We start from the raw sequence: 20699 nt of genomic DNA, 5'->3' as shown, positions 1-20699 counted from the left end.
ATATCATCGTCGCAGTGTATGCGTGAGTAGCTGGTGTGTGTGGTTGTCGTTGGGGCACGCGAGGAAGCAACATGGCGCGTTGGATTGTTCAGTGTGTGATGGTGCTGGCGGGGTGTTTGATGTTCATTTCAACAGGTATGTGTGCACGCATTCGTTTATACAGTTCAGTTTGCTTGGAATTCGTTAAAGTAGCCGTCATATCCCGACTAAATGCGGCGTGAGATGTTTTGGTAGACTTCCATACACTCGATGCCATGCAACAGTCCTTGCCTGTGGCCCCAGGAGTATTTGTGTCGGGCGTGCTCTGACTTGGCAACTGAACTGCACGTGCAGCAGGAGGATCGGATACCGGTTCATATCGGTGGGCTGCGATGACATCGTCTATATGAAGTACGCCTTGTTTAAAGAGTTCTGGTTAAAAACTGATTCCATTTGTTGCGCGGTCTTTCTGGTTTTGTCGTATACATATTGATCTATATTTTAGGATAAATAATATTTATTGCCGAGCGGAGTAATTGCATTGCAGCGAGTTGTAACGGCAGATGAGACTAGATCTGTGGACAGGTTTCTGTGTCCATATGCCGAATAGACCTGTGTCCACACGCCGAGTTGATCAGTGTCCAAATCCCGAGTAGTTCTGTGTCCATATCCCGAGTAATTCTAGACACGAACACCGAGACACGCACCTCCGTGTCATTATGTATCTGCCACAACTCTTTATGTCATGATGAACATCCAACTCGGGAAGAGTGCACACATAATCGCAACCTGCTTTCAATGAGAAAGGGGGGATGTCCATAAGTATGTTTTGTTATCGTTGAGCTTACTGTCAGAGAAAAAAGATCAATATGCGTATCAAAAGATAACTTTTTTAAATTATGCGCATTTATTATTGATTAGGTTTGCTTTGAATTCCCGGAGGATGAATGTGGAAGTACGTATTACACAACATTTAGCAGTCAACATGCGACATCTGCAGCGTCCCCGTCATGTACTTGTAGTACGGCGTCAGCCTGTCTGTCTGAGAAACAGCCATCAGGCAATGTTACCCTTCTCTTTACACAAGCCGCGGACCATGAACTATGGCGTGTAGAAGACCAAGGACGATGATCCCAGACAAACATCTAAGGAAAGGAAGTTTATGTCTGCAAAACCAAAGCACATCCGACAGTATGCATGCGGCGCACGCAGTAGAAGCCGCACACGCGTTAAGTGTCGTGAGACTCCTGAATCTTCAGTTCTCACTTCCAAGAGAACAGCATCCTTATTATGTCGACCCCCAGCAACAGACACAAACCTCACGCTAGCTGAAACTGCCTGAGGCACAACATGTTGTATACACAGTGAAGTGTAACCATAACCAACTTGTATACATGGTCAAGCGATTAAACGTCAGCGTGAAGCTTAACCAACATGTTGTATACATGGTGAAGTGATTGCACGTCAGTGTGGCTACAACCAACACGTATACACAGTGAAGTGATTGCACGTCAGTATGGCAACACAAATAACATATTGTAAACACGATGAGGTGATTGCACGTCGGTGTTCCTTTACAACCAACATGTTGAATACAAGGTGAAGTGATTGCACGTCAGTGGTCCCCTACAACCAACATATTGTATACACGGTGAAGTGATTGCCCGTCAGTGGTCCCCTACAACCATCATATTGTATACACGGTGAAGTGACTGCACGTCAGTGGTCCCCTGCAACCAACATATTGTATACACGGTAAAGTGATTGCACGTCAGTGTTCCCCTGCAACCAACATATTGTATTCCACTGCTGCTTCACCAGGAACTGCACTGCCATACGTCATGTGATATTCATCACGGCGTCTGTTTGGAGGAGGTTAACGATCTGAATCCAGTGTATGTAGACATATAGGCACAGTCATAAACCGTGACGTCTAGACCCAAGTGGTTCCACAAACAAACTTCAGGCCGATCGATATACTGAATGAATCACCGGGCATGATTCAACCGTTCGCCACTGCCGCTTCCTCCATAACTTACTCATCAACAAACACGTGGAACATTCCATCAGTTATACAGTTAATAGTTTAAACACCCATATTATTGATCTTGACTTCAGAAGTGATGCACCTCGCTAAGAAGAGATAGGTTCCTTTCTGGAGAGTAACAGAAAACTGATGTCCTCGAATCCAACTTCGCGTTGTTATTCAGAACCATGCCCTAGTTCGTGAGTCTCACCATGCCCATGTTCATAGGATCTCACCATGCCCATGCCCATGGGTCTCACCATGCCCTTGCCCCTGGGTCTCACCATGCCCATATGTTCATGGGATCTCACCATGCAAATGTCCATGGGTCTCACCATGCCTTCTTCTTCAGTCTCACCATGCCCATGTTCTTCAGTCTCATCATGCCCATATTCATGAGTCTCACCATGCCCATGGGTCTCACCATGCCCATATGTTCATGGGATCTCACCATGCAAATGTCCATGGATCTCCCCATTCCCATCTTCTTCAGTCTCACCATGCCCATGTTCTTCAGTCTCATCATGCCCATATTCATGAGTCTCACCATGCCCATGTTCATGGATCTCACCATGCCCATGCCCATATTCATGAGTCTCACCATGCCCATATTCATGGATCTCACCATGCCCATGCCCATATTCATGAGTCTCACCATGCCCATATTCATGGGTCTGACCACGCCCACGTTCTTCAGTCTCACCATGCCCATGTTCATGTGTCTCACCATGCCCATGTTCATGGATCTCACCATGCCCATATTCATGAGTCTCACCATGCCCATGTTCATGGATCTCACCATGCCCATGCCCATATTCATGAGTCTCACCATGCCCATATTCATGGGTCTGACCATACCCATGTTCATGGGTCTCACCATGCCCATATTCATGGGTCTCACCATGCCCATGTTCATGGGTCTCACCATGCCCATGTTCATGGATCTCACCATGCCCATGCCCATATTCATGAGTCTCACCATGCCCATATTCATGGGTCTCACCATGCCCATGTCCATGGGTCTCACCATGCCCACATTCATGAGTCTCACCATGCCCATGTTCATGGATCTCACCATGCCCATGTTCATGGGTCTCACCATGCCCATGTTCATGAGTCTCACCATGCCCATATTCATGGGTCTCACCATGCCCATATTCATGGGTCTCACCATGCCCATATTCATGAGTCTCACCATGCCCATATTCATGGGTCTCACCATGCCCATCTTCATGAGTCTCACCATGCCCATGTTCATGGGTCTGACCATACCCATGTTCATGGGTCTCACCATGCCCATATTCATGGGTCTCACCATGCCCATGTTCATGGGTCTCACCATGCCCATGCCCATATTCATGAGTCTCACCATGCCCATATTCATGGGTCTCACCATGCCCATGTCCATGGGTCTCACCATGCCCATATTCATGAGTCTCACCATGCCCATGTTCATGGATCTCACCATGCCCATGTCCATGGGTCTCACCATGCCCATGTTCATGAGTCTCACCATGCCCATATTCATGGGTCTCACCATGCCCATATTCATGGGTCTCACCATGCCCATATTCATGGGTCTCACCATGCCCATCTTCATGAGTCTCACCATGCCCATATTCATGGGTCTCACCATGCCCATATTCATGGGTCTCACCATGCCCATCTTCATGAGTCTCACCATGCCCATATTCATGGGTCTCACCATGCCCATCTTCATGAGTCTCACCATGCCCATGTTCATGGGTCTCACCATGCCCATGTTCATGGGTCTCACCATGCCCATGTCATTGGGTCTCACCATACCCATGTCATTGGGTCTCAACATTGCGGACTATGAGTTGACCGCTGTTGGTGATGCTTACTCTGCTCTCGCTCCTGATCCTGTCACAGTTCCTGTCGCATTTCTTTCTGTCGTGGCTTTACTGATCTCTGTCCACAACACAGGTGCTGTATCACTCAATCAGGGATATGTCTATGCAACAGTCAACACACTGGAACGTCTTCAAGGGCGCTAGTTTTCATGCTCTGGTACGTGTTAATGTAGTTCACGACTGCAGCAGGAAATACAGACAAATAAGGCGTCCAGTTATTCATAGTAACTCCGAAGATGAACTGATATGAATTATTTAACTATTTTAAATTCATTAAACGGAATATTTGTCTTTGTTGTTTGCATTCATTATTTTTAATAAACAACGTGTATTTGGAGTAAAAGATAAAAATAAATGTAGCTGAAAAACCTCCTAATTTAGACAAATATTAATTGATAAAAATATTACACTTCATTTTTCATATCTTGACCTGTATCATCCCTCAACCCAGATCTGACCTCGGCCTCACAGTCATGCCTTATGACCTCATGGCACCATGCTGTCCTTTGGAAGTGAATCACCTACCTCTCATTTTACCTCAAGGCTTCGGTCAGATATGGTTGTCTCGGGATGATATGGAGCAAGGTATGAAACATGAAGTGTAACAATCTCTGCTTCCACCGCAGCCGCCCAAATATTGAAATTTTCCGAGTGAGAGCGAGAGATATTCTGATGACTAATGCGGTAAACATATAGTATTCCCAGAAATTATTGAGAATCATGTTGCGTCATGTAACTCATTACGTTTAATAACTTCTGGCGTTTTACTTACATAAACATGTTAAAACATCATCCTTTTACAGTCTCAGTCTTGTTTTAGTACTTTGTTAGACCTCCTCGCTCAGCAATGCATGCCTGAATACGCCTAGGCACACTACCCATCAAAGTTTGTAGGTAATCGTGTGACAGGGTATCCCAATATTGGACCACCTCGGCCTTCATATCTTCAATATTTCTCAGTCCCTTTTGGTTTATTCTGTCCTTCATGACTCCCCACACATTCTCAATTGGGTTTAGGTCTGGGCTGTAACTGGGCCAGTCTAAAACTTGAACATTTTCGCCCGACAACCACTGTTTTGTGTAGCGCGCAGTGTGTTTTGGGTCATTATCATGCTGGAAAATCCAATCATCTTCATACAATGTTTGTGCTGTCGGAAGAAGGTGACCATTTAGAATGTCAACGTATCTTTCTTTTGTCAAGTTTCCCGTGAAAACACACAATGGTGTCACTCCGCGAGCCGATATGCCACCCCACATGTGAAAGTTCGGGCTATGTTTTGGTCGCTGGTAGATAGGTTTGACAGTATCTTTGGTCCAAATTTTCGCACAATTAGGGAAAAGCCAAACAGAACTTTCATCCGAAAAGAAAACATTATCCCAATCTTGATTTTCATGAGCCCGACACCAGTTTAAACGTTTTTCCTTTTGTGCATCTTTCATCAACGGCGAGGGAATTCCACGTTTTTTCACCCAATTAAGTCTCTGTAATTCCTGCCTAACTGTTTCATTGCATACCTGAGGACTTCCTCTGCTAATCATTTCATTTCTGATGTTCTCAACACTTTTCAATTTGCCCCTACTCACAATCTGCCCAAGTCTTCGGCGATCCACAACACTGAATTTCCTAGGCCGACCTGCCCCTGCTTTGTGCTCTATCCCGGATCCTGTTTGAATATTCTTCAAAGTTCTGTATACTGTAGACAGAGGAATACCATGTCTACAAGCTAACACTTTAGCATCAGCCTCACCCCTTTCAAAATCATCTAGAATGAGCTTTCTTTTCTCTCTTGCTATAAATTCTGCCATGTCAACACAGGAAGCCGTCTGCTCAGACAAGGGAGATAACTCTTGACGTAATGAGCTGCCTTCTAAGCCTTCAAGACTTGTCTCCCTTATTTAGTATGCTTAGTGCATAGTGAAAGCCCTTTTTCCAATCTTAGCATCATTAGAAAAAAAACAAAGATTTTCTCAATAATTTCTGGGAACACTGTATATAATGTTATGGGCACGTATTATCGAAGTCGTCAAATTGAGAAAAATATACCCAAATCTACTTTCAAACATAGGCTGCAACATATGTCATATTAGGGATTTCACTTTCTTGGTAAAGTTCAAATTTTAGTACTTTTTTGTCTGAGTCCCATCCGGGATTTGAAAATAGGCTGACAACACGCCCTCGCTGCGTGTAGTGCACGACGTCACAAAAGAAACGTGACGTCATAGTATTGTTCATGGCGTCACGTCACATGTCAAAGTTATATTTAGCCCTAGGGCATCGTTGAAAAATATGAACCCCAATACTTTCGCCATCGTAGGTAATGAACACTAGTTATGACTGCAGGTGTTCCCGGTACCTGTCGGAGGTTGTGTGGGTAAGTCATGCGCTTCAACATACACTCTGTGGTACTTTTAGCTTATCATTACGAGGCTTCTTTGCTTCTTATTAGAGTGAAACGTTTTTAACGACGGTAGATAGTTAAAGAATAAGAAAGATCTCTGTTGGTGCAGGTGAAGCCGCTAGGGATAACGTTGGAGTAGCCTTGACCGCCAAGTCCAGTGACAGCCGGCCCAGCAATACGCGGTCCAACAACATGCGGTCCACCACGAAGCGGAAGCGGAAGAGGGTGAAGGGGAAAATCAAGTATCGGGAAAGTATGTCCTATCTGTTACGCCAGTAAAGTAACATGTCTGCAACAGGCATATTTTAAGCAGCATTATAGGGGTTTCTTCAGTTCACCATGACGTACGGGTTTCACCAGTCCTCATTCCTGATGTACTTTCTCACCTTGAAACGCATTCACCAATAATCGTCCTTACATTGTTTATGATTGTGGTCTGTAAAAAGAAAAAATCAACATGTCAGATATCGTGCGCATCCATCAACGCCCCGGTATACGATGACATGAGACAACCAAGTCAGCGAGCCTGTCCACCCGATCCCGTTAGTCGCCTGTTACGACAAGCATGGGTCACTGAAGACCAGTTCTCATGTGGATGTTCATGGATCTTAACGCGTTTCATCAACCCGGCCCTTCACCAGAATAGGTAATCCTTACTGGCCAGGACACTCTTAGTGTCAACATAGTCCTTTCTGGCCAGCACGCTCTTCATGTTAACGTAGTCCTTACTGGCCACTACACTCTTAGTCTTAACATAGTCCTTACTGGCAAGCACGCTCTTAGTGTTAACGTATTCCTTACTGGCCAGCACACTCTCAGTGTTAACGTAGTCCTTACTGGCCAGTACACTCGTAGTGTTAACGTAGTCCTTACTGGCCAGCACGCTCTTCATGTTAACGTAGTCCTTACTGGCCAGGACACTCTTAGTGTTAACATAGTCCTTACTGGCCACTACACTCTTAGTGTTAACATAGTCCTTACTGGCAAGCACGCTCTTAGTGTTAACGTAGTCCTTACTGGCCAGCACGCTCTTCATGTTAACGTAGTCCTTACTGGCCACTACACTCTTAGTGTTAACATAGTCCTTACTGGCAAGCACGCTCTTAGTGTTAACATAGTCCTTACTGGCCAGCACGCTCTTAGTGTTAACATAGTCCTTACTGGCAAGCACGCTCTTAGTGTTAACGTATTCCTTACTGGCCAGCACACTCTCAGTGTTAACGTAGTCCTTACTGGCCCGTACACTCGTAGTGTTAACGTAGTCCTTACTGGCAAGCACGCTCTTAGTGTTAACGTAGTCCTTACTGGCCAGCACGCTCTTCATGTTAACGTAGTCCTTACTGGCCACTACACTCTTAGTCTTAACATAGTCCTTACTGGCAAGCACGCTCTTAGTGTTAACGTAGTCCTTACTGGCAAGCACGCTCTTAGTGTTAACACAGTCCTTACTGGCAAGCACGCTCTTAGTGTTAACGTAGTCCTTACTGGCCAGGACACTCTTAGTGTTAACGTAGTCCTTACTGGCCAGTACACTCTTAGTGTTAACATAGTCCTTACTGGCAAGCACGCTCTTAGTGTTAACGTAGTCCTTACTGGCCAGCACGCTCTTCATGTTAACGTAGTCCTTACTGGCCACTACACTCTTAGTGTTAACATAGTCCTTACTGGCCAGTACACTCTTAGTGTTAACTTAGTCCTTACTGGCCAGGACACTCTTAGTGTTAACGTAGTCCTTACTGGCCAGCACGCTCTTCATGTTAACGTAGTCCTTACTGGCCACTACACTCTTAGTCTTAACATAGTCCTTACTGGCAAGCACGCTCTTAGTGTTAACGTAGTCCTTACTGGCCAGCACTCTCTTCATGTTAACGTAGTCCTTACTGGCCACTACACTCTTAGTCTTAACATAGTCCTTACTGGCAAGCACGCTCTTAGTGTTAACGTAGTCCTTACTGGCCAGCACACTCTTAGTGTTAACGTAGTCCTTACTGGCCAGGACACTCTTAGTGTTAACGTAGTCCTTACTGGCCACTACACTCTTAGTGTTAACAAAGTCCTTACTGGCCAGCACGCTCTTAGTGTTAACGTAGTCCTTACTGGCCAGGACATTCTTAGTGTTAACATAGTCCTTACTGGCCAGGACACTCTTAGTGTTAACGTAGTCCTTACTGGCCACTACACTCTTAGTGTTAACATAGTCCTTACTGGCAAGCACGCTCTTAGTGTTAACTTAGTCCTTACTGGCCAGGACACTCTTCATGTTAACGTAGTCCTTACTGGCCACTACACTTTTAGTCTGAACATAGTCCTTACTGGCAAGCACGCTCTTAGTGTTAACGTATTCCTTACTGGCCAGCACACTCTCAGTGTTAACGTAGTCCTTACTGGCCAGTACACTCGTAGTGTTAACGTAGTCCTTACTGGCCAGCATGCTCTTAGTGTTAACGTAGTCCTTACTGGCCAGCACGCTCTTCATGTTAACGTAGTCCTTACTGGCCACTACACTCTTAGTGTTAACATAGTCCTTACTGGCAAGCCCGCTCTTAGTGTTAACGTAGTCCTTACTGGCCAGCATGCTCTTAGTGTTAACGTAGTCCTTACTGGCCAGCACGCTCTTCATGTTAACGTAGTCCTTACTGGCCACTACACTCTTAGTGTTAACATAGTCCTTACTGGCAAGCCCGCTCTTAGTGTTAACGTAGTCCTTACTGGCCAGCACGCTCTTCATGTTAACGTAGTCCTTACTGGCCACTACACTCTTAGTGTTAACATAGTCCTTACTGGCCAGTACACTCTTAGTGTTAACGTAGTCCTTACTGGCCAGGACACTCTTAGTGTTAACGTAGTCCTTACTGGCCAGCACGCTCTTCATGTTAACGTAGTCCTTACTGGCCACTACACTCTTAGTCTTAACATAGTCCTTACTGGCAAGCACGCTCTTAGTTTTAACAAAGGCCTTTGACCGAATATGGCAATCAGGTCTCTTTGTTAAACTCTATCACCTAGGTATAAGAGGTAAAATGTGGTCTCTGTTACGTCACTGCTATACTTCCATGTATGCGTGCGTTCAGTATAAGGGTGAACAGTCAAACACTTTTGCTGTTAGACAAGGCATCGGTCAGGGTAGAGTCATTTCAGCTTGGTTATTTCTTGTGTATATAAATGACCTCATAACTGAACTCCGGCAGCTAGACGCTGGAATATGCTTATATAATATCAGGTTGCCATGTGTATTACTTGCTGATGATACTACACTTATTAGTTACAGTCCTAAAAGTCTACAATTAGCTCTAAACACAGTTGCTAATTATGCATCCAAATGGCGACTAACCTATAATGCATCAAAAAGTAACATTGTGGTGTTTCATAAAAAGAAGCAACTAATCCGTACGCATGCTTATCACCTTGGAGATCATGACATACCTATGTCTGATCGTGTAAAATACGCGGGTGTCCTTCTCCAAAGTAATCTTTCTTTTAAGCTTTATATTGAGGACAGCTGTACTAAAGCAAGGCGCACTGTTAGTTCCCTCATCTCTGTTGGTCTAAACAGCAGGGATCTACATCAGTATGCAAGTGTTAAGATATGGAAAAGAATGATATTAACAACGAGTTTCTATGGCTGTGAATTATTACCCACTCTTTATGGTAAAGATCTTGAACTAACTGAAAGTATACAGCGCTACTTTGCCAGAATTGTACAAGGTTTTGATAAACGCTCTCCCACTGATGCCACTATTGCTGATCTAGGACTCTGGACAATGGTTGGCTACATCGATAAATGCAGACTACAGCTGCTTGGGCGTCTTTGTAATATATCATGTGTCCCAATCTGTAAAACAATATTTTGTGCATCTACCTCACTCTATTACTCTCATTCTAAGAACTTAGACAGTTTATGTGGCGTGTTGCTATCAACAGCTAAGAAATATAACCTAATGCACCATGTATTTCACTATATCTGCACCGGACAATTCCCGACGAAAAATAACTGGAAAAAGATTGTAGTAAATGAAATAAGTATCCACGAGGAAAAAGCATGGAAATACAAACTATCATGCAGAGCTGACCTGTCTCGATATTTTAAAATACACACAGCACTTTCACCTCATATGTTATACAGCATGACATTGTTATATCCAGAACTGAGAGAAGAACTGCAGTATGTAATAAGAATTGGATCCGGAACCAAAATATCAAAAGAATGTAAAAACTGTAACACTTTTGCTAATGATTACTATCTCCATGTTATCCTACACTGTGGATGCTTGCTTTCAGAGAGGGATGTATTCTTCTCAACTCTAATAGATAATCTTGATGTTGAAATGTATGTCAAAATAGAGATGATGGAAGAGAATGACATGCTAGCATTCTTTCTAGGGGCCAATAACAGTGATATTGATGAAACAACACGGCATTTTACTATTATAGAGTTCTCAAAATATTTGTATAAACTAAAAGATATCCTCAATCACTTGTGGTAATAATCTAGCCAAGACCTGACGGTTGGTGACCTGTATATATTTGGAGAAATATTCCCATATCCTATGCTTGTACATATATGTATATATATATATGCGTGTGTGTGTGTATGTACGCTTGTTGAATACTCTGTTACCTAGTTATATAATTGCATGACCATGTTTTCTGGATCTTCGGACCTATCTGGAGGAAATAAAGACATTCATTCATTCATTCATTCATTCATTCATTCATTCATTCTCTTAGTGTTAACGTAGTCCTTATTGGCCAACACACTCTTAGTGTTAACGTAGTCCTTATTGGCCAGCACACTCTTAGTGTTAACGTAGTCCTTACTGGCAAGCACGCTCTTAGTGTTAACGTAGTCATTACTGGCCAGCACACTCTTAGTGTTAACTTAGTCCTTACTGGCCAGTACACTCTTAGTGTTAACGTAGTCCTTACTGGCCAGCACACTCTTAGTGTTAACGTAGTCCTTACTTGCCAGCACACTCTTAGTGTTAACGTAGTCCTTACTGGTCAGCACGCTCTTAGTGTTAACGTAGTCCTTACTGGCCAGCACACTCTTCGTGTTAACTTAGTCCTTACTGGCCAGTACACTCTTAGTGTTAACGTAGTCCTTACTGGCCAGCACACTCTTAGTGTTAACGTAGTCCTTACTTGCCAGCACACTCTTAGTGTTAACGTAGTCCTTACTGGTCAGCACGCTCTTAGTGTTAACGTAGTCCTTACTGGCCAGTACACTCTTAGTGTTAACGTAGTCCTTACTGGCCAGCACACTCTTAGTGTTAACGTAGTCCTTACTGGTCAGTACACTCTTAGTGTTAACGTAGTCCTTACTGGCCAGCACACTCTTAGTGTTAACGTGTTCCTTATTGGCCAGTACGCTCTTAGTGTTAACGCAGTCCTTACTGGCCAGTACATTCTTAGTGTTAACGTAGTCCTTACTGGTCAGTACACTCTTAGTGTTAACGTAGTCCTTACTGGCCAGAACGCTCTTGGTGTTAACGTATTCCTTATTGGCCAGTACACTCTTAGTGTTAACGTATTGCTCTGTATTGGTCGTATATTTCCAGAGTTTCCAGAAGAACGCGACAGCGACGACACCGACGACGAGCTTCGGCGCCACAAGGTAACATTATCTTCTCAAGACTCACTACTGTCTTGTCCCTTCACTTGAAATTTATTGTTTACTCCATACAAAAGTTCGTATAGTTATTCTTCCTGAACAGTCACCGTACCACGTCTCGTCCTACGGGTGTGTCAGGATAGGCTACGTTTGAATCATGGGTTCTGCTCCTTGTCTGTCAGCTTTATACCTGGATTCCCTGGTGTCATCTATTACACATGCTCGAACCGCACCACTATGCAGTTTACAACCATATTTAACTGACAGAGTCTTGCTACCATACAGAGTTAACTCAAGACAATAACTCCCTTCCCCACAGGGCACCTACGGCTTGACCGCGGCTACCTGGGAGGCAGCCTTCATGCGTGGCGATGTGTACAATGGGGTGGCCTACTTCGACACCGTGCGCTACAACAACACCCCAGACACAAGTAGGTTAATGAACCTGTCCGAGCAACTGATGTCATAAAATAGTCCGTGTGCTATAAGGGTTTTCTTAAATATCAAGCAGTTGTATATGCATGTGTTGGAAAATTGGGAGCTATAAGACATTCAATATACACCAGTTGTTATGTCAACCTCAGCTATACTACAAATACAATATCCGTCGGGACACAACATTCTCACTATCTTAAAACCAGACACGAAACATTTTTCATAAACATGTTTATAATGAGGAGGTTTCATGGAAATGACTTAGTTACAACTCAGATTGTATGTCACACTTTCACATTCAACACCATGACATTTAGCGCCCTGACAAAGAACACCCAGACATTCAAAGCCCTCACCCTCAACACCTTCACTTTCAGCAACCTGACAAACAACAATCACACATTCAATACACAGAGATTCAATACCTAGACATTCAACACCTCAAATTCAACGTTCTGACAAATATCCTCACATTCAACACCTTGACAGTCAACACACAGATGTTCAACACCCTCACATTCAACACCCAGTCAACACCCAGACATGCAACACCCTGACATTTTACACCTTGATATTCATTCACCTTGACGTGCAGCACCAAGACATTCAACACCCCGAATATCCTCACCCAGACATTCAACACCCACACAGTCAGCACCTTGACATTCAACACCCAGACATTCAACTTCTAGAGAGTCAACTGTCAGATATTCAACACCCTCACATTCAACAACCACACATTTGACACTTACACATTCCACACCTTGACATTCAACACCCAGATAGTCAACACCCCGATCGACATTCAACAGCCAGACAGACAATCAACACCTTGACATTCAACATCCAGACATTCAATACCCAGACATTCAACACACAGACATTCAATGCCCATATATTCAACACTCAGACGTTCAAGACCCTCAAATTCAGCACCAAGGTTGTCAATACCCTCACATTTAACAGTGACAGCCAACAACCAGGCAGTCAACTTCCCGACATTTAACACCCAGATATTCAACATCCAGACATTCGACACCCAGACATCCAACACCCAGACATTCGACACTCAGACATCCAACACCCAGTCAGCTGACACCCAAGACATCCAACACCCAGTCAGCTGACACCCAGACATCCAACACCCAGTCAGCTGACACCCAGACATCCAACACCCAGTCAGCTGACATCCAGACATCCAACACCGTCAGCTGACACGTACGACGTGGCGCCTAGCACGACTAATAAGATTCACTAATGAATCGTGAATTCATAACCGCCAGGTGAGATACCAAACTATTACAACACTCAATGTCCCACTATTCACAGTGCCCACTATCTGTCAGAACGTCGATGTCTATGACAACACCAACGCCAACGTCAGCACGGAGGTGTCTGATAACATGACACAGTCGCTAGTACCAGGCTTGTTCTACTGTCCTGGGGACGACGACAATGATGACAAAAACTTCTGCTGTGGCGGCGAGGAAACTGAGTACTGTTGTGCCGGACCAGTGAATAGGTAAGACAGAAGCTTCAAAGATTCATGGTCAAGGTTAAAGCAGTCAGAGATAGACATTGTAAATGGTCTAAGTAGTTTAAAGACAGACATTATAAGTACTTTGAAAAGGAACATTGCAAATGACCAAAGTACTGTAGAAAGTGACACTGAAAGATGTCTGACTTCTGTAGAGAAAGGCATTTTAAGGGGTCTCAGTACTTTAGAGAAAGACACTGAAGGGGTCCTGGTACTTGAGAGAAAGACCGTATGAGGGACCCAACTACTCTAGAGATGAACAAGGGGCCCAAGCGCTGTGGTGATGAACATTGTAATAGATACTGTAGAAACAGGCATTGTATCATATAGCAGGTAACTACTGGAGACATTGTGAGGGGTCTAAGCAGTTTAGACATTTGTAGTAGAAGTCTCAATGTTCCAGAGACAGACACTGAAAGGGTTTGAAGTAAATCAGAGATGTTGGTAAGATAAGGGCCATGCCAAGAGCCTACATTCTGTATGTGAACGTTAAACTAATTCTTGGCAAAATATAACAAGGTTCCGGCGATGGACATCATGTACTTTATCGCTTCTGGGAACTGGTTTTGTCAGGGTTGGAGTTAGTGATGCTTTCACGGCACATTCTGCGTCACAGTATGTCGACATTCTTGCCGCTGAACACATCAACTGGTCACCTTTGTCAGACTTGTCTGCATGTCGTCTGAACGTTTGCCATCGAGTTTAAATAATTCAACATTTAACTGACTTGTTCATATCCAAATTCCGCGTCAGAGAATAAATTGTTTCGATGACATGGCAATTCCAAAAGGCGATTACTACTTTGTCGAAGTTCAGAGAGTGATAAGCTGCACAATTCAACAGCAGGAAAATTGGAATCGAACCTAGGACTAATGGAAACTGACTTACATTCACCTCATCTAGATGCGGAAGGCGCACATCTCCAGCGTGGCTGCTAGGGGATAATGAGGAATCAGCAGAGCGTGATCACGTCTTGGCAACTTTTCAATGCCTGCATCACTCACCTCCTGAATAATGCATGGTCTGTTTGTAATGCGCATGAGCTGATCGGGTCCAGTTGCACTGCAGAGAAAGCTGAAAGACAATTGTCACAGTGTAGGAGTATTGATTCAAGTGCCAGTCGGACTGTAGTCTTGCTTCATATTTGTAGATTCACTGAGACAAATGAAGAAGACAAGCTCCAGGGGTTCATTAAAGAGTCCTTAGACTGAAAATTACTTATCAGTTTTTATGTGTTTAGGGTGTTTTGGGTTTGTGGGTTCATTTTTTATGTTGTTTCGTATTGTTTTCTTTTTGCTTTTTGGGTCTTGATATTTGGCTTTTTTTATTGTTTGGGGTTTTTTTTATTTTTTAGGGGTGGGGGTCTGGGTGTTCTGAATTATGAAATGGTCTTAAGAAAGCAAACTGTTAAGTGAGACTTAATTTATGTCCTTCGCCATAGCTCCTCCGTCAAACTAGAAACGTGTGATTGTTTGTTTGAATCTATTTTCGGTGTCTATCAGCACCGTATCGTGTTTGTTGATTGCCCACATGGTCAAAGTCTGAGACCAAAATCACTTCAGGCAATCCACCCTATCATGACTGCAGTCGCTATCCCTGTGTCCACAAGCCACATCCCTTGATATTACTGCAGTTGCTATCCCATGGTCCACCCGTACATAATAGCTATGCCTTGATGTTACTGCAGTTGCTATCCCATGGTCCACCCGTACATAATAGCTATGCCTTGATATTACTGCAGTTGCTATCCCATGGTCCACCCGTACATAATAGCTATGCCTTGATATTACTGCAGTTGCTATCCCATGGTCCACCCGTACATAATAGCTATGCCTTGATATTACTGCAGTTGCTATCCCATGGTCCACCCGTACATAATAGCTATGCCTTGATATTACTGCAGTTGCTATCCCATGGTCCACCCGTACATAATAGCTATGCCTTGATATTACTGCAGTTGCTATCCCACGGTCCACCCATACATAATAGCTATGCCTTGATATTACTGCAGTTGCTATCCCATGGTCCACCCGTACACAATAGCTATGCCTTGATATTACTGCAGTTGCTATCACATGGTCCACCCGTACATAATAGCTATGCCTTGATATTACTGCAGTTGCTATCCCATGGTCCACCCGTACACAATAGCTATGCTTTGATATTACTGCAGTTGCTATCACATGGTCCACCCGTACATAATAGCTATGCCTTGATATTACTGCAGTTGCTATCCCATGGTCCACCCGTACACAATAGCTATGCCTTGATATTACTGGGATGGTTATCGTTGTGCATCTTCCTAGACAATATACATCCTCATGGACACCCCGTCTTCGACACAGCACATCTTCAGTTACATCCTACATACTTTCTTGACACAATTCATACAATAGACTGATGAAAACCAATGACTCTCTGGATGATGTTGTTGATATTGTATATTTCATACGGAATACACATGATATCATGTGTGAACAATACCAGTTACAACTATGAATAATCTATATTTACAATAGTTTAGGCAACAGACTAGAAGGTATTGAAAGTATTATAAGAGTTGAAGGTGAACTTGCTTTTTATTCATCCAGAGACATCTGTCCTAATTCCTGTTCCAGTGAGGTCACCCCTGTCCTGATTGGCGCGTTGATTGGGGCGATCTTCCTCATCATGGGGATTGCTTTATTCTTCCTGTGGAGGAAGAAACGACAAGATCAGCTAAAGCTGGAGGAGAAAGGTACGTGTGTCGTTATGCACTCACTGGGTTCAGCTCAGAACCACACCTCTGCGAGCAGCCGTAGTAACGTGAACACATTACACTATAACACCACCATCTATGGTTGTGGTTGATACGACATTGCCCCACCACGATGTAGTTCCATTAAGTATTAATTTATTCTTCCAATTCTTTTTTCTATCTGTCATAGTAATGCACTGTCGCCAACTGTAATTATGGCACATAATCTTAACGCACAGTTACCACGCAGAGGCTTCACCTACAGCCAACTCGCAGAATCAGGACGTACAAATTTCGTAATGCCTGTTTGTGTTCCAGTTCCGCCGCAGGAGAAAGCAGCAGAACCCATGCTTGCACCCAACACAGCCGCTTATCAACAACCCGGCACCGGAGCGCCAGGTAAAGGGAAAAAACTCCTTCCAAGCAAAACCAGAATCAACCCTCCATAGGTGACACATCCTGTATCACAAACCAGCCATCACTACATACTCCACTCTCCAATCCAGAACACCTTGCACCCAATACCATCACTTTTTACTACGCTCTCCAGGCTAGAACACTCTGCACTCATAACCATCACTTCATACTCCGCTCTCCAATCTTGACCCTCGGCACCCTGAACCATCACTACACACACCCCTTTTCACTCCTGACCCTCTCCACCCAGAACCACCACTTCTTACTCTCCCTCCAATTCAGTCTCTACCCGGAACCATCACCTCTTCCTCCGCTTTTCATTCCTGACCATCTGCACCCTTAACCACCACTACATACTTTCCTTTTCAGTCCTGACCCCCTCTCCACCCGGAACCATCACTTCTTACACCACTCTCCATTCCTGACCCTCTGCACCCTGAACCATCACTTCTTACTCGACTCTCCAATCCTCACCCTCTGCACCCAGAACCACTACTTCTTACTCCTCTCTCCAGACGTTCGGCACCCTGAACCACCACTACATACTCCCATTTGCAATCATAACCCTCTGCACCCTGAACCATCACTTTTTACTCCACTCTCCTCTCCACAGGCTCGGAACCCTCAACCATCACTTCTTACTCCACTCTCCAATCCTGACCATCTGCACCCTAAACCATCACTTCTTACTCCACTCTCCACTCCTGACCCTCTGCATCCAGAACCATCACTTCTTATTCCACTCTCCCATTCTGACCCTCTGCACCTTACCTCACTTCTAACTAAACTCTCTGCTTCAGACGCTCAGCACCCAGAACCATCACTTCTTACTCTATTCTCCAATCCTGACCCTTCAAACCCTGAACCATCACTCCTTACTCCGCTCTCCACTTCAGACGCTCGGCACCCACAAACATCCCTTCTTACTCCACTCTCCATTCCTCACCCTCTGCACCCTGAACCATCACCTCTTACTCCTCTCTCCACTCTTGACCCTCGGCACTCTGAACCATCACTTCTTGCTCCTCTTTCCACTCCAAACGCTCGGTACCCTGAACCATCATGTCTTTATCCACTGTCCAATTCTGACCCTCTGCACCCAGAACCATCACTTCTTACTCCGCTCTCCAATCCAGAGCACTCTGCACCCAACACCATCACTTCTTACTCCTCTCTCCCCTCCTGACCCTCTGCACCCAACACCATCACTTCTTACACCGCTACTTCGCTCTCTAATCATGACCCTGTGCACCCTGAACCATCCCTTCTTAATCCACGCTCCAATCCTGACCATCTGCACCCTGAACCATCACTTCTTACTCCGGTCTCCGCTCCAGACGCTCACCACCCTGAACCATCACTTCTTACTCCACTCTCCAATCCTGACCCTCTGCACCCAGAACCATCACTTCTTACTCTTCTCTCCACTCCAGAACAATGCTCTGCACCCTGAACCGTCACTTCTTTCTCCGCTGTCCACTCCAGATGCTCTTCACCCTGAATCATCATGTCTTTCCCCCCTCTCCGATCATGACCCTCTGCATCCAATACCATCACTTCTATTTCCACTCTCCAATTCTGATCCTCTGCACCCAGAACCATCACTTCTTACTCCACTGTCCAATCCAGAGCACTCTGCACCCTGAACCATCACGTCTTACTCCTCTCTCTTCTCCTGACCCTCTGCACCCTGAACCACCACTACACACTCCCCCTTTCAATCCTGACCCTCTGCACCCAGAACCACCACTTCTTACTTCTTTCTCCTCTCCAGACGATCGACAACCTGAACCATCACTTCTTACTCCGCTCTCCAATCCTGACCCTCTGCATCCAGAACCATCACTTCCTACTCCACTCTCCACTTCAGAGCACTCTCCACCCAACACCATCACTCCGTACTCCTCTCTCCGCTCTTGACCCTCTGCACCTTGAACCATTACTTCTTACTCCACTCTCTGCTCCAGACGCTCGGTACTCTGAACCATCACTTCTTACTCCACTCTCCAATCCTGACCCTCTGCACCCTGAACCATCACTTCTTAGTCTGCTGTCACCTCCAGACCATCGGAACCCTGAACCATCACTTCTTACTCCACTCTCCAATCCTGGCCCTCGGCACTCTGAACCATCATGTCTTTCCCCACTCTCTCATTCTGACCCTCTGCACCCAGAACCATCACTTCTTATTCCTCTCTCCGCTCCTGGCCCTCTGCACCCTGAACCATCACTTCTTACTCCACTCTCCACGCCAGACCCTCGGAACCCTGAATTATCACTTCTTACTCCTCTCTCCACTCCAGACCCTCTGAACCCTGAACCATCACTTCTTACTCCCCTCTCCAATCCTGGCCCTCGACGCTCTGAACCATCACTTCTTACTCCGCTCTCCACTCCAGACGCTCGATACCCTGAACCATCACTTCTTACTCCGCTCTCCAATTCTGACCATCTGCACCCTGAAACATCACTTCTTACTCCTCTCTCCACTCCAGAACTCTCTGCACCCAGAACCATCACTTCTTACTCCTCTCTCCATTCCTGACCCTCAGCACCCTGAACCACCACTGCATACTCCCCTTTTCAATCCTGACCCTCTACACCCTGAACCATCACTTCTTACATCATTCTCCAATCATGACCCTGTGCACCCTGAATCACCCCTTCTTAATCCACTCTCCAAGTGTGACCCTGTGCACCCTGAACCATCACTTCTTCCTCCACACACTCCTCCAGACCCTCAACACCCAGAACCATCACTTCTTACTCCTCTCTCCGCTCCAGACGCTCGGCACCTGAACCATCACTTCTTACTCCGCTCTCCAATACAGATCACTCTGCACCCTCAACCATCACTTCTTATTCCTCTCTCCATTACTGACCATCTGCACCCTGAACCGCCACTACATACTCCCCCCTTCAATCCTCACCCTCTACACCATGAACCATCACTTCTTACACAACTCTCCACTCCATACCCTCGAAACCCTGAACCATCACTTCTTACTCCGCTCTCCAGTCATGACCCTGTGCACCATGAATCATCCCTTCTTACTCCACTCTCCAAGCCTGACCCTGTGCACCCAGAACCATCACTTCTTCCTCCACACACTCCTCCAGACCCTCAACACTCAGAACCATCACTTCTTAATTCTCTCTCTAATACAGATCACTCTGCACCCTGAACCATCACTTCTTATTCCTCTCTCCAGTCCTGAACATCTGCACCCAGAACCATCACTTCTTACTCCGCTCTCCATTACTGACCGTCTGCACCCTGAACCATCACTTCTTATTCCTCTCTCAAATCCTGACCATCTGCACCCAGAACCATCCCTTCTTACTCCGCTCTCCAATTCTGACCATCTGCACCCTGAACCATCACTTCTTACTCCGCTCTCCATTCCTGACACTCTGCACCCTGAACCACCACTACATACTCCCCTTTTCAATCCTGACCCTCTACACCCTGAACCATCACTTCTTACACCATTCTCCAATCACGACCCTGTGCACCCTGAATCATCCCTTCTTACTCCACTTTCCAAGCCTGACCCAGTGCACCCTGAACCATCTCTTCTTACTCCTCTCTCCACTCCAGAACTCTCTGCACCCTGAACCATCACTTCTTACTCCGCTCTCCAGTCATGACCCTGTCCACCCTGAACCATCTCTTCTTACTCC

The 20699-nt window shown here is 45.2% G+C and overlaps 1 protein-coding gene across 2 annotated transcripts in view; it reads left to right on the top strand.

Annotated features, from left to right (window-relative positions):
• Positions 1-20699, top strand: part of LOC137298094 (uncharacterized) — a 31217-nt gene continuing 10518 nt past the window's right edge. The window contains exons 1-7 of one of the 2 annotated variants that reach the window (XM_067830169.1): positions 1-135; positions 6388-6531; positions 11837-11892; positions 12209-12320; positions 13654-13846; positions 16480-16598; positions 16917-16997. In XM_067830169.1, the coding sequence (XP_067686270.1) occupies positions 72-135; positions 6388-6531; positions 11837-11892; positions 12209-12320; positions 13654-13846; positions 16480-16598; positions 16917-16997 (769 nt within the window). In that variant the 5' untranslated portion in view covers positions 1-71. The remainder of the gene's footprint in view (positions 136-6387; positions 6532-11836; positions 11893-12208; positions 12321-13653; positions 13847-16479; positions 16599-16916; positions 16998-20699) is intronic. The other variant, XM_067830170.1, reaches the window with a different exon arrangement.

Source organism: Haliotis asinina, chromosome 10, assembly GCF_037392515.1.
Source record: "Haliotis asinina isolate JCU_RB_2024 chromosome 10, JCU_Hal_asi_v2, whole genome shotgun sequence".
Classification (NCBI taxonomy): domain Eukaryota; kingdom Metazoa; phylum Mollusca; class Gastropoda; order Lepetellida; family Haliotidae; genus Haliotis; species Haliotis asinina.
Note: the sequence above shows the minus strand (reverse complement) of the source record. Positions and strands in the feature narration are given on the sequence as shown.